Raw genomic sequence first — 20,788 nt, forward strand, 5'->3', positions numbered from 1 at the left:
GTCCAACCCTCTTTATTGGTGGTTGAGTGCCCTTTTATACATAGAGCAAATGTCCAAGTGGGCTAGTACTGGCCCATATACCTAATCACCAACTGTTTAGAATTAACAGACAAAAAACAATTTCAAAAAATGGAAACAAACAAAGACTAAGTTAAATCTAATGTTTGCTTGTTATAAAGTGATACTTCTAACACTTCAATCTAGATTTTCGAATTTAAAGGTAATTTGTATCAAAGAGATTTTTGTATTGAAATCCTAAATGTGTTTATTGTGGAAATTGATTCTAAGAATAACTTTCAGAATTATGAAAGTAAATCTAGAAGAAAAATAAAGAATTGGAAATTTGATTTTGGAATGTCTTTCCAATTATTAAAGTGTGTGTTGCATTGACTTTCCATCAAAAGATTATGAATGTTGAAAGGACGAATACGATATAAAGTTCGTAATTAATCCGTCTTGATATGGGATTTATTTGAAACGGGCTAAAGTCGCTAAAATAAAGACATTATATTAATAAAAAATGCTGGAAAATGATTGTGAGAATGGATTTTAGAAAATGAGATCATTAAAAATACATTTAGATGTGAGATGGATTCTAGGATAAGGCATCCCATCTGAAGTTGCACATGTTCAAATATGAAGGCTATTATCTACAACGAGTGTATAGTTCTAAGTTTGACACATGTTTATCGAGTCGTCATATGTCTCCAACGAGTATATAGCACCAAAGCTCTCGAGTGTATGTCAGTTGCACGAGCTATTTGCTAGTATGAAAAAGATCAACAAAAAGATTGAGAATGAGAGCCAAAATGAGATATCAGTGAGCTCCATTGTTTGAGATGTTAGAATTGTATTCGATAATGAGCCTAATATTAGGGTTGCCCATTAATAGACTGGATCGGATCATAAGGAGTGATTAGGGCACCTATATATAAGGATAAGCTTATGAGCTTATTATCACATGAGAGAAGAGAGAATGTGGAATTAACCTAGACTCCCTTCTCCTTTAAATGTGTTGTCGCTCTGTCTCTTTTTATGTTCAACACATCTAGCTCATAGATCAATCATTTCATCTCCCGTTCATCAGTGTAGTTGAACGTCACTGATAATACAAGATCATGGTCATCATATCTTATGTTGCTTAATCATATCTATGGATATCTTTGCTACAAGAGATAACTTGATAACTCAAATCCGTTATATTTGTGATTGAATATGTTTAACGTAAATCCTTCATTTTCATATTTACGTTTTTCCTGATTTTTGTTTTTTTGCATGTTTTATGTTTTCCTTTTTTTTCATGTTTATCATGTTGTTTATATTTTTTCGGCTTTTGTCATTTTGACCCATTTTTCTCTATTTTATTTTTATTTTTCTCGATTTCATTTTTTGTTCGTTTTATCATTTAATGAGAAATTTAGCATTAAGGATAATAATATTAAAAGTAATCGTAATAGAAATTCATGCATGTTCCTATTACGACAAAAGAAGTATGACTAACCAAACATAAGAACGGAGCTCCATTCTACTCTAATATCAATTGTTGGAGATGTCCTCAAGAATATACTTAAATGAAGATGTCTTCAAGAATATATTCTAATTGGTTGATTAAATTCAATCCTGCAATTAGTTTAACTATATATATTTGATAAACCTAATGAATCATGTAATGCATTAAATTATATATATGAATTGCAAAAGTTAAGTAAATGTTCTAGAGATGAACAGAAATTAAGAAAATATATAGACAAAAACAAATACATTTCCAATAATATAGAAAATGTATTAGAATGAATGAGAAAGCAATAGCAAAAAGAAAAGAGGTGTAACATCAAAATAGAATGACAGGGCAACAAATAAAATCTCTTTAATTATATTCATTTCTCCCCAACCCAACAACTTTTGGGAATCTTGTGCTTGGACTTCCATATCCAACTTTGACTCACTTCCATATATATAAACAGTTAGAACGAAATATCAGCCAATAATTCCATTAACAAAATCTTTCCTTTACTATTATGTTTATGATCATCATCTCCGGAACACTTTTTTTTACCAAATTTTCTATGAATCAGTTTTCTCAGAAGACTCGTCCAACTCGGTCCTACTTTGACTCTTTCAACCACACCCACTCCAACAATATCACTAATTGACGGCCGATTTTCTTCCTTCAAGGAAACACAACGTGCAGCCATGTACAACAAATGCTTAACTGTACCTTCCATTAATTCCGGCGGCGACCCTATTCTCCGGTCATAAATTTGGTCTAGCCGCCGTTTTTTAATCAATGGAACCGCCCATTCTACTATGGAAGCTGGATTACTGCTCATATCAATAGCCTTTTTGCTACTAAAAATCTCTAACAACACTACCCCATAGCTAAAAACATCATTTTTAGTGCTTAGCTTGCAGGGTGTAGAGTAACAAGGATCCATATACCCAATTGTGCCAGCGGGTTGAGTAGTGAGTTGACTCAGTTGTGACACGGCGAGTCCATAATCTGCCAACTTTGCATTCCACGTTGAGTCAAACAACACATTAGCTGACTTGATATCTCTGTGGATTACTGAAGGTTTCCCTTCATGGAGGAATTGGATTGCTCTAGCGAGTTGGAGAGCGATCTCGAGTCGTTTAGGCCAAGACGGCGGCGTTTTGGAGAGGTGGAGTAAGTCGTAGAGAGATCCATTGGGCATGAACTCCATAACAAGAAGCTTGTTGTGGTTGTTAGTGGTTCCAATAAAAGGAATGATGTAGGGAGATGGAGGAAGTGAAGATAATACAAAAATCTCATTTTCAAGTTTGTTATAGTTGTCATTATGATACCCAAAAGAAGGTTTTTTGATAGCAAGAATGGTGTTTTGTTGAAGAAAAGAAGCTTTGTAGATAGATCCATGGCTTCCTTTTCCAATCAAATTTGATGGAGAGAAACCTTCTGTTGCTTTTACAATTTGGTGGTACTCAAACTCTGCCATCTTCTTCTTCTTCTAAAAACAAAGAAAGATGGAGAAGAAGAAGAAGAGAATAAAGGGTGGTTTGCAAAAGCATAAAAGGAAATAAATTATAATGGGAGAATTATTGAACAAAGGAAAAGGTAATGAATTTAGAGGTGGGAAAAAGCAAAGAGTGTCTTAGTTAAAAGTAGATACTTCTGACTATTCTGATATATGAGTGAGCTGGTTTTTTTTGGGTTCCCCCACCCCCACCACTTTTTTCATTTTCACATTTATACTAATATAATCTTATTCCTTTTCTTTTCTATATAGTGCCACCCATCTAACTAACTAATGCTTCACATAATATATCAAATTATCAACTATAAGTTTCTCCAAAGTTATCCAATTTCTTTCCCTATTTGGCTTTTTAAACAATGTGATAACTCCACTTTTCCTTCTCTAGTGGTTAGGCTAGAGGCTCGATTGTGAGACGTCATTGAGTTCTGTCGTGGACATTCCAATGATAAAGTCAATAATATTACGTGAAAATAATAATAAGTATTGAAAAAAGGAGAATGTTCTTAACTTAGCATACCCTAGTTGGGGTACATATACTCTCTTTTGCAACTCCTTTGCTTTAATTGAGTTTAACTGTCATGAATCATCCATTAATTGTTATTAACCTTCTACTAATCCTGTATTTAATTGTCATTAATCTTGCATTAATTGATATTAATCACTATTAATCCTTCTTCTAGAAGGAATAACATTTTGTCATTATTCCCCATTCTAAAAGGCGGTTGATGACATCATTTGTAAATCATGATGTTATCACAATTAATATGGCAAATAAGAATACATATTGGTTTCAGATCTAGACTACCTTCGAATTAATAACACAAAAGGATGAAGAGTTATATGTTCAATGATTTGATTGAATTGCTTTTTAATTAAAACATTTGTTCAAAATATGATTCTACTATTAGAAAATTTGGTAGTTTGTTGAGTGAGATTCGAACGATTTTGATAACTCGGGCAATTGTGTTAACACGATGTTTATTATGGCTATTTTCTTTGTGAGTCCTCCAAAACAAAGTTTACTCAGGCCTTGACGAAGATACTCCAATGGTTAAGTCAGTTCTCATTTGGAGAGAAAACAACAGAGGTCGAATGATTAACTTAGTTATGTGATCGTAAAAAAACTCTTTTTTGTTAAAAAAAAAAAGGCAATGTCAAATAGGCACTAAGTACCTTACTTTCTCCTTCTTTCCTCATTGAATTAGAAAGGGCTTCTTCTTTCAAGACCCATAACATGAGCCTGCAGATCAACACCATGGCCTCTATAGTGATCATGTCAAGTTAGATGGTCTAGAGGAAGAACTTCCATGGTTAAATGATTGGAATTTCCCCATCCATCACTTAATTGTTGATTTTTTCATGTTTCTATCATTTTGGTTTGAATTTAGCTTATGGTTTCTTTATTTCTTAGCTTAATACATCATTTGACCTATGAACTTGTCCAAAAAGTTTGATTGACCCCTGAACATTGAAAGTGTTTCGATAGCTACTTGAACTTGCCTAAAATATTCTGATAGCCCCTTAACTTGCGTAAAATATAATCATTTAATCACTCGATTGCAAAAAAAAAAAGTAACCCGCATGCGGAATATGTATTACATGCGCCTCGTGTGTAACGGTGCCGAAAGACACTAACCCATAAAGTATTATCCTTCAGGCGGACCCTCCAACTTAATTTGCCAAGAAGGGTTATGTTAAAATCCCATGTTCCTCATAGGCCCATTCCCCCTTCTGTTTTCGGTAACAGAAGAACATCCCATTTTACCAGGTGAATTTTTCGATTTAATTATGTGCCCCCCCCCCCCCCCCCACACACACACACAAATGTGTGATTCAGCTGGCCCAAAGAATTGCACATACTCACATGGATAATTCACGTCTGCATAAAAATTATTGGAATTTTCATGGTAACTGCCTTAGTCAGGGTCATCCTTCACGCCATTGTCAAAACATTTAGCTTTCCACCCCGAAAGCTTTTGATGCATCCGATCAACTACGAACTAAAACTGGTCTTTTGTCATACAATCCTGATGCATCAGGAAACCCAAATATTTCCCTAACTAATTCGTGGATTGGATCCCAAGTTCCGAGCAAATCTCCTGATTCACTTCCTCGGTTGAATTTGTCGAAAATAGGACACGAGACTTCGGAAAGCTCACATGTTAACCCGAACTATCATAGAACCTATCCAACATATTTTTTACCATGCGAGCCTGTGAGATGGACACCTCCCCGAGAAGAATAATATCATATGCGAAGAAAATGTGTGACAAACTAGGGCCACCCCGGGACAGATGCACAATCTTCTACACATTTGCATTAACCACATCCATAAATAGGTGGCTTAGACATTCTATACAAAGCACAAATAAATACGGAGAGAGATCCCACATTTGTGCAAGCCCCTTGAGGGTCTAAAACTTTCTGATTTCTCGTTATTCCATAAAACCGCAAGGGACGAGGACGAGACGCACTGCATGATGAAATTGACCCAGTGATCCGGGAGGCCAAGGCATAGAAGTGTTTCATGAAGAAAACCCCAACTGACTCGGTCATATGCTTTCTACAAATCTAATTTCAGTACCATCGAACCTACCCAACCCTTCTTCCAATGGAAAGAGTGGAGGACCTCCTGCATTAAAACAATGTTGTCAGTTATCTATCTGACTAGCACAAAATTGCTTTGAAAAGGGCCAATAAGACACCGAAGGTGATCTTTCAGCCACTGACTTAGAGACTTTGTAACAATCTTGTACAGAACATTTCATAAGCTAATCGGATTGAATTAAGAGAGTCGCACCAGGCCTAAAACCTTCAGAATCAGGACCAGAATGGTTTCATTAAGACATTCCTCCAGGATTCAGGTGCTTAAGTCCTTGAGAACATATCGAGTGACTAAAGGGTTCGCCGTCGACCATAACTTCTGATAAATAATTGTTGAATAGCCATCAGGACCGGGGCCTTGAGCGACCAATAGAGAAAACTTCTTTCTGTACCTCATCCCCCGTAAACGACAATGTTAAATTCATCCGTTTGTCTTCCTCCCTTTGTGGAAAGGTAACTGTCGTTACTAAAACTGGCCTCGAAGGATGCTCTTCCGTGTACACTCCTTAGAAAAATATCACAGCCATATTTTGAAGCCTGCTATCCTCCCACACCTAAAATCTATTCTCATCTTGCACACCTCAATTCAATTGCTTCATCTCTTAATTAGAGTAGACATGTGAAAGAAAGTCGTATTTCGATCTCCACAAACTATCCATTTCTCGCGGAACTTCTGACACCACAGGACCTCTCCCTAGTGCATCAACACTTCATTCATTAGCCAAATGACGATCGAGCTTTAGTAGGCCCCCGGATATTTCCCAGTAAAGTCACTTTCGTACACCACCTATACGAGCCAAAAGCCTCCTCTTATGGTGGAAAATATTCCCAAAGCTCTCCCGATTCCAATTAATTAATTTCTGTGTCTAACACACATAAAAATCAAATTAATTATTTATGTGTTTAACACACATAAAAATCGCCCCCCTCATGTATTGAGTCTTAGTGGACTCATTTGGGCTTCCATCAATTAATTAACACCCATTCCTCTTTTTGGTTCCAAGTGTTATGTGTGACCCATTAGGTTCTTATTACTACTAGTCGTATACAACCATTAAATTAATTTCCCAAAATTACATTTAATCTTTGTATAACGGAATGAGTGCGCTGACTGTGATAGGCAGAACCATAAACATTCCCCCAGAGTTATAAGAAGACTGGTTGATTCCGTCGTTGACCTTTCTGTATTAGTTACAGTATAATTCGATCATTTATCACTACATCCTTGAACAGAATCTTATGACTATAGATTATGTCAAGTCACATATAGCGAGACGTTCGTTTTACTTGTACAGGCCGAGTTAACTCCGAATAGATAGGTTAAGTGAAATCTCCATTTCAAGTCTTAAGCTATCACCTTGCAAGGATTTAGAGTTAAGTCTTCCACAAGTGATCCTTGGATGTATCTCTCATTTATCAGGAGTGACAAATGCTCAATCCAATGTTAACTATCCTGCAATTACTTCCTGTGATACCCAATGCCTGCCCGCACACACCCCAGAGTCATCTCTGTTATGGATCGTGTTTGAACAGAGTCAAAGCATCACATTTCACAATCCAGAATCACTAATTAACATTCCTTTGAGTATGAGGATTACTTATACCTATTAATATCAATGAGATGAACAGGTGACATAGGATAAATCCATCCATTCTGTTATCTCAAGTTCGGTCCCCAATCCTAATGAACTCCTTCACTGGATCCATGTAACTGTCCAGACATCTGCATATCTGAAGCTTGTGAGATCAGCTCTCTGTCTTATATACAAACTTGTGTTTCTCGTAAGCCCATTCCCCCTTCCGTTTTCGGTAACTGAAGAATATCCCGTTTTACAAGGTGAATTTTCTGATTTAATTATGTGCCCCCACCCTTACGCACACAAATGTGTGATTCAGCTGATCTAAACAATTGCACACACTCATAGGGGTAGGGACGTCTGCATAAAAATTATTGGAATTTTCGTGGTAATTGCCTTAGTCAGAGTCATCTTTCCCGCCATTGTCAGACATTTAGCTTTCCACCCCGAAAGTTGTTGATGCACCCGATCAACTACGAACTGAAACTGGCCTTTTATCATGCGACCCTCATGCATAAGGAAATCCAGATATTTCTCCGACTCATTCGTGGATTAGATCTAGGGGTGTTCAAAAACCGAACCAGACCGAAATAACTGATCGAATCGATGAATTTCGGTTTTTCGGTTTGGTTTTTTGGTCTATTAGGTTCGGTTTCGATTTTACTTTTTTATAATATTTTGGTAATTTCGGTCGGTTCAGTTTTTAAATCAACATTACCGAATTAACTGAACTGACCGAGATAAATTAATGTCTGTCGTTTACTATTCTAAGATTTAAAATTATAACTTATGAATAAATGGTAAGGAATGAGGATTATAAATTATAATTAATAAGTAGTTTTTTTTCTTAGTGGTAATTAGTAAGTGTTGATGACTCCTATATTTCTTTTGTTCTAATTATCTTTTACCTTAAGATTATGTGTAAAACTGTTTAATTTTTCTCCGTAATTAAAAAATTTAGTTCACTTTTTTACCTTGCTCTAAGTAAATACCACAAATTCAACCATTTAATTTGTACTTACATAATTCATTTAACACAAAAAGAAATTGAATATCCGGTTAGTCTTCACAACTTTCAAGTATCAAATATGTATATACAATATATTTAAATGGAAAAGAAAAAAATTATTGTATAAATAAGTACAATATATTTACCTTGCAACATGTAATGTGATATTAATAAGTCAAAAGTCATTATTAATGAAATTTGATATAAAGAAAACTGAATAACCGAACCGACCGAATTATTCGGTTAGGTTCGTTTTGGTTATCTATTATAATTAGTATTGTGCCCGTGCGTTGCGCGGGTGATAAATATTTTGTACATAAATTTAACATTTTAATATTTTTTAAAATTTTTGTATCATTTATATATAGTGATATTAATATTTTGATTTAAAATAATTTAAATTTAAAAATTGTAAATAAATTAACTAACAACCGTTTATAATTGTTTGATAATAGTTTTTGGAGGTTATTGAAGTTATAACCAATTGGCTATGTTGACCTGTTTGCAAGAGTCCTTCAATTCCGTTCTTGTATAATATTTTTTTAAAAAAAATATTTACTACACTTTGTAGTGCTATGTTTTCAATCAAATTCTAGCTCTTCTAAAAAAAAATTCATGTGCTTTCTAAATCCTTTGATAAATCCATGAATTTGAAATAAGTATGTCTTTCTTTTTAAATTTTATTTAGTTTATATAGTAGTTTTGAGGTTTAAATATTGTGTTAATTATTACAACGAAAAATTAAATGTGTTATAAATTTTTTTAGTTATATTGATTTTAATGCTATTTATTAAAGTTAAATGAATGGAATTTGAATGGATCCTTACATATTTTTTATCATTATATAATTTGTGTTCGTTGGGATATTTTGTAAGTTCATTTATTATATCTATTAAATATAAATATAATTTTTTCAGTTATATTGGTTTTAATACTATTTATTAAAGTTAGATGAATGGAATTTGAATGGATCCTTATATATATATATTGTCATCATATTTTTTTTCGTTTTCATATTTTATAAGTTATTTTATTATATCTATTAAATATAAATTAGAGTAATATTTATAATTTTATTTTGTTACTATTTTGGTAACTAATCAAAAAGGCCTCTAAAACTCTCTTTATCAATTTCTCTCTACTTCCACTATTATATATAATAAATATATATATACAGAATTCATCACTAAAATGAGAAAGAAACTTGGAATAGTAATCATGAAAAAACATGAATTGAGAACAAACTAACTATTACATATAAAAAAAATCGAATAATTACATTGGAAACATAACGATTTTCTGTAATTTTTTACTCTTTTGCTTTTCCCGATTTCAGTTGTTCATGCCTCTTTAGATTTCTTCAATTGGAGATATCAAAGTCTAGATTCTGACAATTCTTGAAGAAAATGCTATTAATACAGTTTATCAATAAAAATTGCTCTTAGATAAATTTGAATCTCTTAATGAAATCAGAACAAAATTATAAATAAAATTATATGATTAAGAACAAAACTAATACATAACAAAAAAAATAAAGGTCAATGATGACTTTGATTTTCGGTGGCCAATGAATATAATGATAGAATATTACATTGGGAAACATAACAATTTCCTGTAATTTTTTACTCTCTCGATTTTAGTTGTCCATGCCTTTTTTATTTCCATCAGATTTCTTTAATTGGAGATACCAAAGTCTAAATTCTGACAATTCTTGAAGAAAATGCTATTAATACAGTTTATCAATAGAAATCGCTCCTAAATAAATTTGAATCTCTTAATGAAATAAAAAAAATTATAAATAAAAAAATCTATTATTAAGAACAAAACTAATAAGTAATAAAAAGTAAGGTCGACGGTGGCTAATGAATATAATGATAGAATATTACCTTGGAAAATATCATGATTTCCTGTAATTTTTTACTCTTTTGCTTTTCCGGATTTCAGTTGTCCATGCCTCTTTTATTTCAATTAGGTTTCTTCAATTGGAGATATCAAATTCTAAATTCTGACAATTCTTGAAGAAAATGCTATTAATACAGTTTATCAATGGAAATCGCTCCTAAATAAATCTGAATCTCTTAATGAAATCAGAACAAAATTATAAAAAAAAAACTTATATGATTAAGAACAAAACTAATACATAATAAAAAATAAAGGTTGATGATGACTTTGATTTTCGGTGGCCAATGAATATAATGATAAAATATTACCTTGGGAAACATAACGATTTTCTGTAATTTTTTACTTTTTTGCTTTTCCCGATTTCAGTTGTCCATGCCTCTTTTATTTCCATCAGATTTCTTCAATTGGAGACATCAAAGTCTAAATTCTGACAATTCTTGAAGAAAATGCTATTAATACAGTTTATCAATGGAAATCACTCCTAAATAAATCTGAATCTCTTAATGAAATCAGAACAAAATTATATAGAAAAAATTATATGATTAAGAACAAAACTAATACATAATAAAAAATAAAGGTCGATGATGACTTTGATTTTCGGTGGACAATGAATATAACGATAGAATGCTATATCATGCTTTATATATAGGTTTATTTGTGGACTTTTGGATTTCCTTTGCTTTGTGTTTTTTAATCTTCTTGTAACTCTTACTTTATTTTATTACTTAATTGATGGACTATTAATTGAAAATAAATAATGTATTAATATAGTACTAATTATATATAGATAATTAGAACTCATTAACTCATTTACTCTCTTTGCTCCTACGATGCCAACTAAGCCAAAAAGCCTCTAAAACTTTTCTTGCAAATTCTCTCTGCTTCCGTAATTATATCTAGTATAGATTCAGTTAGATTCAGTTTTTATTTTTAAACTTATTCGGTTCGGTTTTTGAACTAAACCGACCAATGAACACCCATAATTAGATCCTAAGTTCTGAGCAAATCTCCGGATTCACTTCCCCGGTTGAATTTGTAGAAAATAGGACACGGGACTTCTGAAAGCTCACACATTAACCCGAACTATCATCCAACACATTTTTTTACCATGCAAGCCTACAAGATGGACACTTCCCCGAGAAGAACAATATCATATGCGAAGAAAATATATGACAGACCAGGGGCACCCCAGGACAAATGCACAGTCTTCCACACATTTGCATTAACCACATCCATAATTAGGTGGCTTAGCCATTCTATACAGAGCATAAATAAATACGGAGAGAGAGCCCACATTAGTGCAAGCCCCTTGAGAGTCTAAAACTTTTTTATTTCTCCTTATTCTTTAAAACCACAAGAGACGAGGACTAGACGCACTACGTGGTGAAATCGACCCAGTGATCCGGAAGGTCAAAAGAATAAAAGTGGTTCATGAAGGAAACCCCAACCGACTTGGTCATAAGCTTTCTCCAAATCTAATTTTAGTACCATCGGACCTACCCAACCCTTCTTCCGATGGAAGGAGTGGAAGACCGAACCTCCTACATGAAAATAATGTTGTCAGTTATCTATCTAACAGGCATAAAACTGCTTTGAAAGGGGCCAATAAGATATTGAAGGTGATCTAATGCTAAATTCATCAGTCTATCTTCCTCCCTTGGTGGAAACGTATCTGATGTTACTAAAATCGGCCTCGAAGGTTGCTCTTCCATGTACACTCCTTACAAAAATGTCACAACCATGTTCCGAAACCTGCTATCCTCCCACACCTAAAATTCATTCTCATCTTGCATTCCTCAATTCAATTTCTTCATCCTCTAATTATAGTAGACGTGCGAAAGAAAGTCATATTCCAGTCTCCACAAACTATCAATTTCTCATGGGACTTCTAACACCACATGACCTCTTCATGGTGCATCATAACACTTAATTCATTAGCCAAACGATGATCGAGCTTTAGTAGGCCCCCAGATATTTCCCAGTAAATTCGCTTTTGCACCCCACCTAGACGAGCCAAGAGCCTCCTCTTCCCATGGAAAATATTCCCAAAACTCTCCCCATTCCAATTAATTATTTTATGTTTCATGCCTTGTAAGGCCTCCACCGGGAGCTCCTGGATGATCAGATTTTTGTCAAAAAAATGTTTAAAACACGGATGTAGAAGTCATGCCGCCTGAAAACGGAAAGGGACATTGACGCCTTCGCCAAAATGCAGCAATAAGGGAACGTTGTCCGAGTTGTGTCGAGCCAGGTGTCGAACTACCGCCTATAAAAAATAGTGATGCCAGTCCAAATCACATAAAGCACGGTCTAGTCTGCAGGCAACCCATGTTCGTCTTGTATGTCCTTTAAACCATGTGAAAGGTGGTCCCACATGAAGGAAAATGGACAAGGCTAGACACAACAGAATTATAAAATTTTATCTATTTTATCTATTTCTCTTTTCCCAAGATCCGTTAATCGTTATTTCATATAAAGAGGGATTAAACAAAATACCTTTAGTTTGATGAACTATCTAATGTTGCTAATGAAGTGCCCACGTGGATGTCACGTCAATCACAAACACAGTCACAAACACAATCAAGAAACCAAAACTGAAAGTTAGTAATCAACCAAATAGCAATCAAGAGTAGATTGCCTCTAACAGTATCCACACGAACTAAGAAACGAATGGAACGAAAAAGTAATTTATTGAATGAGAGACATGAAGAACTTTTCTTCTCTAAGAATGGGATTATGGAAATATGCAACATAAGGGTGTATTTATAGTGTTTGATTCTTCCAACTCTTATTCCCATTAAGTTCAATTAACTAGACTTTCAATCTCATTGGTTTTTCTAATAAATAAACATTTATAAAATAACTTACATCTAATAAGTATAATTAATAAATACAACTCCAATCCCATTAGAGCACTTCAATTAAGTTACGATATTAATTTAGAAATATAATCAAAATTATACTTCCAAACAATATTATTCTTTTATTTAAGTTAGGATTATAATTCAGAGATATAATCAAATTATACTATCCAATAAATATTATCCTTTAATTGATTTAATCATTGACTGAATCAGGTCGAACAGTAGAAGAAAGGGTCTAGCTGCCCGAAGTCATGTCGTTGTTTCCTCGTCCTTGACGATTAGATCTCACGTTACAATTAATTTGTTTTCCTTCCAAGTCAGCTCAAAGTTGAAACTCCTCGTCAGGGCCGGCTCTAGGGGGCAGCCGCCTAGGGCCTCCGATCAGAATTTTTTTAAAATTTGATCAGTATTAAAACAATTATGGTTAAAAGGTATATAGATTTAAATATATAACAAAAGATATTGCTAGGTTGGATGGTAAAGACATAGCGGAGACCTTTATAATGGTGAGGGTTTGATTCCTTGGAATAACATTTTTTTGTTCATATTTTCTCATATTTTTTCTTTCTTTTTTTGACAACACGAATGTATAAATTATTACTTTGTTATTGTAGTTATTTTTAAATTTTTTATTTTTTAATAAATTACAAGATGAAATTCACTTATAAATTGTAATTTGGTACAAAATGTTATTTAGACTATGATTTATTTAATATTTTACCACTAATTTATTATTTGATCACATTTAGACCATAAACTATTTAAATTGATGAAATTTCACTCAATTTTGATGATTCATTGGATCAACATTTATTGGTTCATTTACTGATTTTTTCTGAGCTTTTTTTCATATTTGGAAACAGTGTATAAACTATTATTTTGTTATTGTAGTGATTTTTAAATTTTTTATTTTTTTAATTATAAGACGAAATGCACTTATAAATTACAATTTGTAACTTGGTATAAAATGTTATTTAGACTCTGATTTATTTAAAATTTTAATATTTGGACACTAATTTATCATTTGGTCACATTTGGACCATATACTATTCAAATTGATGAAATTCTACTTAATTTTGATGAAGTCTTGATTTAAGTTTCCATCCAAATTGAATTGAAATTTCACCAATTGGGATAGTTCAATGGCCAAATGATAAAATTTTGGATAGATCAAGCGCCAAATGACAAGATTCATTGGATCAATCAATGTCCAAATAGTGATTTAAGCCTGTAATTCATAATAAATACGCGACTCAACCAATTTTTAATCTCGAAGATAAATTCTTCTCTTTCTTTCAATAGAATCTTGCGATTAGGTTCGAATTCAGCCGTCCAAGATTAATTTCCAGAAATTAATACTTTGTCTTCTGCTTGCTTCTCGCATGACTGGTGAGAAGAAACTTGATTTTAAATATATAAAAGAAAACTCGATTTTACATGTACAAAATCAAGAAAAATAATAATTTCTTAGCTTTATGTTATTATTATATAACTTGAATTGTAGTTAATAATTTATTGATTTTACTATTTAATATTTATTATTTCTAAAATAGTATTAGATTTAGATATGAAAAAAATGCACAATACGTCTAGGGCCTCCAAAATGCTGGAGACGGTCATGCTCCTCGTCCATCCCATTTTGTGAGCCCGCATGATCCGAGTGGTGCTTATCCAAAGGTAAGGGGCTCCCATTCAATAGCTGTAAAGGGAGACGGTTGCAGTTACCATACTTACACTAGGGAACAATCATCCAAGTGTCGTACTCTGAAAGCGAATCAGGGAGGCTCCGAACCATTATCCACATTTTGCATTTGTTGGTCCGCAGTTGCATCACCATCAGTTACTTGAGCAACAGGTAAACTACTTTCATACAAAAAAAATCCTTGTTTAGGTGTCCATATCTCCCGCATCGAGTGCATTCTTCATACTCCACCCTCTGCTCCGAACCTTCAAGAGAGAACTTAGCAAACAACGACTTCCTTAGGTCAATCTCAACACACACCCTAGCAAATTTCCCGAGAGATGCCCTAGTTGTATTCTCATCCACCTTCACCGGTTTTCCCACTGCCTCAGACACTGCGAATAACAAATCCTCGTCTTAATACCATAATGGAAGTTTTGGGAGGCGAATCCACACCATTGTCGTATCCAAGAGTGTCTCCGAAGGGGAGAAATCTACACACCATGTCCTGATAGTGAGATGATGGCTTTGAATCATCCACGAGCCATCCTTGATGATATGTTCCCTATCCAGGTCATTATCAAACTTCACTAGGTGGAACCCATGTCTGAGGTCCATAATAGTAACGTCCCCAACTAGGTTCCATAATTCTAGCACTCTCCTTTTTAGGGCAATATATCATAGGTTTCGGCCTAGTAGCTTGATGATCAAGGCACTATCCCATGGTTGCATCATGCTCTTTTTCAAGGTAGGATCCATTATAACCTCCGGTTCAAGAGGGTTACCTTCAGCAAAATGGATTTGGACCTTCCCTACTGCTCGATAATTCACCCGAACCCATTTCTGCGATTGGTCTACCTTCGAACAGGTCCCTCCATGAGGTCCTCGGATGTGATGCCTTCATCCGATGGCACCGGTGGCGGCGAGTTGTGCTGCGAAGGCAAGATTGACGTCGACGGCAGTTGCATTGATTTTTTTTCTTGAATTATAATTTTACTATATACTTATAAACAAACATCTAACAACAAACATTGTATTCTTACAAAAAAAAAACAACAACAAACATTGTATAAAAATAACGGCCACCCTTACTCATTTTAAATTTGTTTCCATTTTATAGAAAAAAAAGTAGCATTTAACTCTTTAATCCTGTCCATAGAATTTTGATTTATCTTTGAATTAATTTTTTATATGGTTTAATCATTCAACTGGATATTTTTAATAAATAATCTATACAATATATAATAGCGGAAGCAGGGAGAAATAAGGAGAAGTGTTTTAGAGGCATTTTTAATGAGTTGTCAACGTAGTAAAAATCCAAGATTAAAAAGATTTAATTAATAAAAATAACAGATTTATATTTATAATAAATTAAACAATTACTAGCTCATTAATTAAAATAATAAAAGAAAGTAAGAGTTACGAGAAGATGAAAAAACACAAAGCAAAGAAAATCCAAGAGTCACAGATAAACTTCTATATAAAACATGATAGATAATATGCCTCTATTATATTCATTGGTCATGATAGATAGTATTATATATCTGAAGGTAATTATTCGATTTTTTCCATATGTTGTAGTTATTTTAACTCCGCCTGTGAGGGTCACTTGGTGGCCTTTACAGCCGGTCCCAAGCCCGGACAAAGGAGGAGGGTTGCGGTAGGTTTGTGGCGGCCAGCGTAAAACTTAACCACATCTTATGACATGAACCATAATATAAATATCATTGGGGCGTTCCCTACTCAGCGACGCGCTGCACTTTCTAGACCCGGGTGTAGTGATAAATGTGCAAGGGTTGCTAGGTCGTCGCCCCGAAGCGGCGCGCCACCCCAGGACCCGGGGGTGGTGTCAAATATGCAAGGGTTGCGGGTAAATAAGCTAGTCCACGGTAATGGTAGGGGTATGGGGTAAGGTTAGTAGGTTACGCTTTGGGACATTGAACATAGGTTCTTTGACAGGAAGATTAGCTGAAATTGTAGATGTTATGAAGAGGAGGAGAATAAATATAATGTGCCTACAAGAAACCAAGGGGGTTGGAGCCAAGGCTAGAGAGATAGCTCTTTGGGGTTATAAGCTTTGGTACTCAGGAAAGGATAAGGGTAGAAATGGAGTAGGTATTCTTATTGATAGGGAGTATATTGATGATGTAGTAGCGGTGTCTAGGAAGAGCGATAAAATTATGAGTGTTAAGCTGGTGATAGGGGATAAGGTTGTGAATGTCATTAGTGCATATGCACCACAAATAGGATTACATGTCTCTATAAGACAAGCTTTTTGGGAGGACTTAGAGGAAGTGGTGCAACAGGTTCCTAGGGATGAAAAAATGGTACTGGGGGTGATCTCAATGGACACGTGGGTTCTAGGCGAGATGGGTTTGAGAGTGTTCATAGAGGGTATGGTTTTGGAGATAAGAATGAAGCAGGAAATGATATTTTGGAATTCGCATCAGCCTATGACTTGAGTATCATGAACACGTGGTTTATGAAGAGAACATCCCACTTAGTGACTTATCAGAGTGGCGGTAATGCGAGCCAAATTGACTTCTTCTTAGTAAGGAGTGCTTGGAGAAAGAGTTATATTGATTGTAAGGTGATCCCTGGTGAGAGTACGACAACCCAACATAGAGTAGTGGTGCTTGATTTTCGAAGTAGGAAATATATAAGAAAACAAACACCACAAGTAGAGACTAAGATGAAGTGGTGGAAATTGCAAGAGGAGAATCAACAAAAATTTGTGGATGAGATGACAAAAAAAGATATTTGGACTTGTAATATGGATTTAGATATAGATTCGACATGGACTAAGATGGAGCATAGTATAAGGGAAGTAGCGAAGGAAGTTCTAGGGGAATCTAAAGGTAGCATGCCACCGGGTAAGGATACATCTTGGTGGACAGAAGAAGTACGACAAGAAGTAAAGAGTAAGCAAGAATCCTATAAAATATTGGGGAAATGTAGGAGTGACGAGAACTACGAAAAATACAAAGAGGCTAAAAGGGAAGTAAAGAAGGTCATACGAGATGCTAGAGCAAAGGTGAATCGGGATCTGTATACAAGATTGGATACGAAAGAAGGGGAAAGAGACATATATAGAATTGTTCGGATGAGAGATAGGAAGACGCGAGATCTCGGAAAAGTTAAATGTGTGAAGGATGTGGACCAGAAAGTGTTAGTTGGAGATAAGGATATCAAGGACGATGGAGGTCCTATTTTGATGACTTATTTAATGGAGATCGCAGACAAGATGTTGGAGATATAAGTATCCATCACGATATGATAAATCATGAATTCCTACGGAGAATTCAAAAGGGTGAAGTCAAAATGGCATTAAGTAAGATGAAGTTGAAGAAAGCAGTAGGACCTGATGGCATTCCTATTGAGATTTGGAGATGTTTGGGAGAAAGAGGAATCGAATGGTTGACGACGTTCTTCAACAAAATTTGGAGAAACAATAAGATGCCATCAGAATGGAGGAAAAGTATCTTAATCCTTTTGTATAAGCACAAAGGCGATGTCCAAGATTGTGCCAACTATCGGGGAATCAAATTAATGAGTCACACTATGAAACTTTGGGAGCGAGTGATCGAACAAAGGCTAAGAAGGACGCTGAAGATCTCGGAAAACCAGTTTGGCTTTATGTCGGAAAGATCAACTATGGAAGCCATCCATCTAATGAGACAATTAATGGAGCACTATCGAAATAAGAAGAAAGACTTGCATATGGTTTTCATCGACTTGGAAAAAGCATATGATAAGGTACCAAGGGAAGTACTTTGGTGGGCCTTGATAAGGAAAGGCATTTCGCGGAAATATATTGACATCATAAAGGACATGTATGAGGGAGCATGCACGAGTGTATGTACTAGTGTTGGGAAGACTGAAGAGTTTCCTATAACGATTGGAGTGCATCAAGGTTCCGCACTAAGCCCATTTCTTTTTGCCATCGTTATGGATGAACTAACTGTTGAAACACCTTTCCACATAATTTTGATTTGACAAAATTGTTTAAGTATAATTGAAATACATATTCTAAACACACTAAGTTTAAATGCTTTGATTTATTCTAATAATGTGTTTGTTCAATGTTGAGTTAAATTGTTTATAAGACACAAGAATTAAAAGGCCCAAGCCCAATACAAGTGCCAAAGCCCAAGTCAAACAACTCAGTACAACCCGGCCCGCGTTTGTCAAAACGTTGTTGCTTTGGACAAAACGCAACTCAGCGAAAGAAGGATCTAGAAGACCTTCGGAAATAACTTCAAGATGAAGCTGCTGAGTAGACTCGACAAACGTACAAGACAGCAGCTGGCTAAGGAAAACTCCCAGACAAAGTATTTCTACTTTGGGTAAAGTTCAGATGACACAGTATGCTGTCTAGTTGACTTTACCATAAAAGGAGAGACATTCTGTTGAGCTGACCGAGGACAGAAGATACACAAATCTGATTGGCCGAGAGCTCTGAGCAAGTCAGGATGACAACGACAGGAAGCCGTTTCCCTCCAACGGTTATTTCCAAATTCGAAATGACCGATGCCCAGACGTCTCTATAAATAGAGTGCCATCAGAAGCTTCAACTCACAGAACTTGATCAAGCCATTACGCTGACCAAATCTCTACGCAAAGTTCTGCAAGCAAAAAGCAAAGCAACCTTACACTACATTCAATATCTTTTGTGTAAAAGTCTAGAGTGATTATTCAATCATCTAAGGTGTCTTAGCAAATCATTGTTTAGGACAAACACTTATCATTTCTAGAAAGTAGAAAGGAGAGGCTGAGTACTCGGTTATAGTACTTAGCAAGAGATTAGGATTGAGTAGAGGTATAGAGGAAGGTACTCTTGTTATACTCAGTTGCTAAGATTGTAAAAGGTTTGAGGCTCTACCTTTAAAGAGCTCAGTAGAGGATTTGAAATCTTGGAACGTGTTCCGGGGACAGGACGTAGGCTTAGAAGAAGCCGAACCTGGATAAATCTGCTGAGGAACGTATTTCTTACCTTAAACTCCTTATATATATTGCTTGCTTAAATAACCAAAAACTGACCAAGTAAAGAGGTCAAGCTGAGTTGTGCGCATCGAACATCTGAGCTCAGGAATAGACTTTAAGTGCTATCTCCTGACTCAAGTCAAGAAACTGACCTAGTCACCAGTTGACTAAGCCAGTATCTTACTGATCACTCAGCGCCGCTGTTGAATCCTTTTCTCTTTAGAAAAGAATTCTGCCCTAAGGTCAAAAAAATTTAAATAGTTCTTAACCCCCCCTTGGAACTATACTTCCAACGTTATAAGGGACCAACAAGTGGTATCAGAGCTTAAAAGCTCACTGTAAAAGGTCTAACAACCTTGAGCTGATCCCTACCATGGGCGAAAACAGTACTCGGTTTCTCCCAGGAAACCAAACAACTCAGATATTGCTTGAGGGGCTGTCCATCACTCGGCCTCCCCTATTCTTCGGGTCTAACTATACCTTCTGGAAGAATAGGATGAAAAACTTCATTCAGGCTACAAATATGAGTGTCTGGCTATCTATAGTGCAAGGCCCATTTGTACCTGTCGAAGTTGTGGCTGGCCAAAAATTTGTAAAAGCTGAGGCCAAATGGACAGATGATGATCTTAAGAAGCTTCAAAATCACACTTCGACTATCAATATGCTTCATTGTGCGCTCGATGCTGCAGAATATAATAAAATCTCAGGTTGTGAGTCGGCGCAAGAGATCTGGAAAAAGCTGGAAGTCACCTACGAGGGAACCAATAAAGTAAAGGAGTCCAAGGTGAATCAGCAGATGAGACTGTACGAGCTGTTCGAGATGAACAATGATGAGGGCATTTCAGACATGAATGCAAGGTTTACCAACATCATTAATGAGCTCAAGAGACTTGGGAAAATCTTCACTGAGGAAGAATAAGTCAAAAAGATACTCAGGAGTCTTCCTAAAGACTGGCAAGCAAAGAAGACAGCTGTTGAGGAAGCTCAGGATTTAACCACCTACAAATATGACGAACTCATCGGCTCATTGCTGACCCATGAGATATCTATGAAAAACTTCGATGTGAAGGAAAAATCTGAAGATAAGAAGCAGAAATCTCTTATCATGAAAGCTGACTCCACTGACGGGAGCTCAACTGATGATGAGGAGATGGCCA

General features: G+C 35.3%; 1 protein-coding gene across 1 annotated transcript; it reads right to left on the minus strand.

Moving 5' to 3' along the window:
* Positions 1-1,731: 1,731 nt before the first annotated feature.
* On the minus strand, positions 1,732-3,125 carry LOC136226771 (serine/threonine-protein kinase-like protein At5g23170). The gene has a single exon (XM_066015422.1). It carries the CDS (start codon positions 2,970-2,972, stop codon positions 1,965-1,967), a length of 1,008 nt encoding a protein of 335 aa, XP_065871494.1. The 5' UTR covers positions 2,973-3,125; the 3' UTR covers positions 1,732-1,964.
* Positions 3,126-20,788: the final 17,663 nt, after the last annotated feature.

The sequence above is a fragment of the Euphorbia lathyris genome, chromosome 4 (genome assembly GCF_963576675.1).
Source record: "Euphorbia lathyris chromosome 4, ddEupLath1.1, whole genome shotgun sequence".
Lineage (NCBI taxonomy): Eukaryota > Viridiplantae > Streptophyta > Magnoliopsida > Malpighiales > Euphorbiaceae > Euphorbia > Euphorbia lathyris.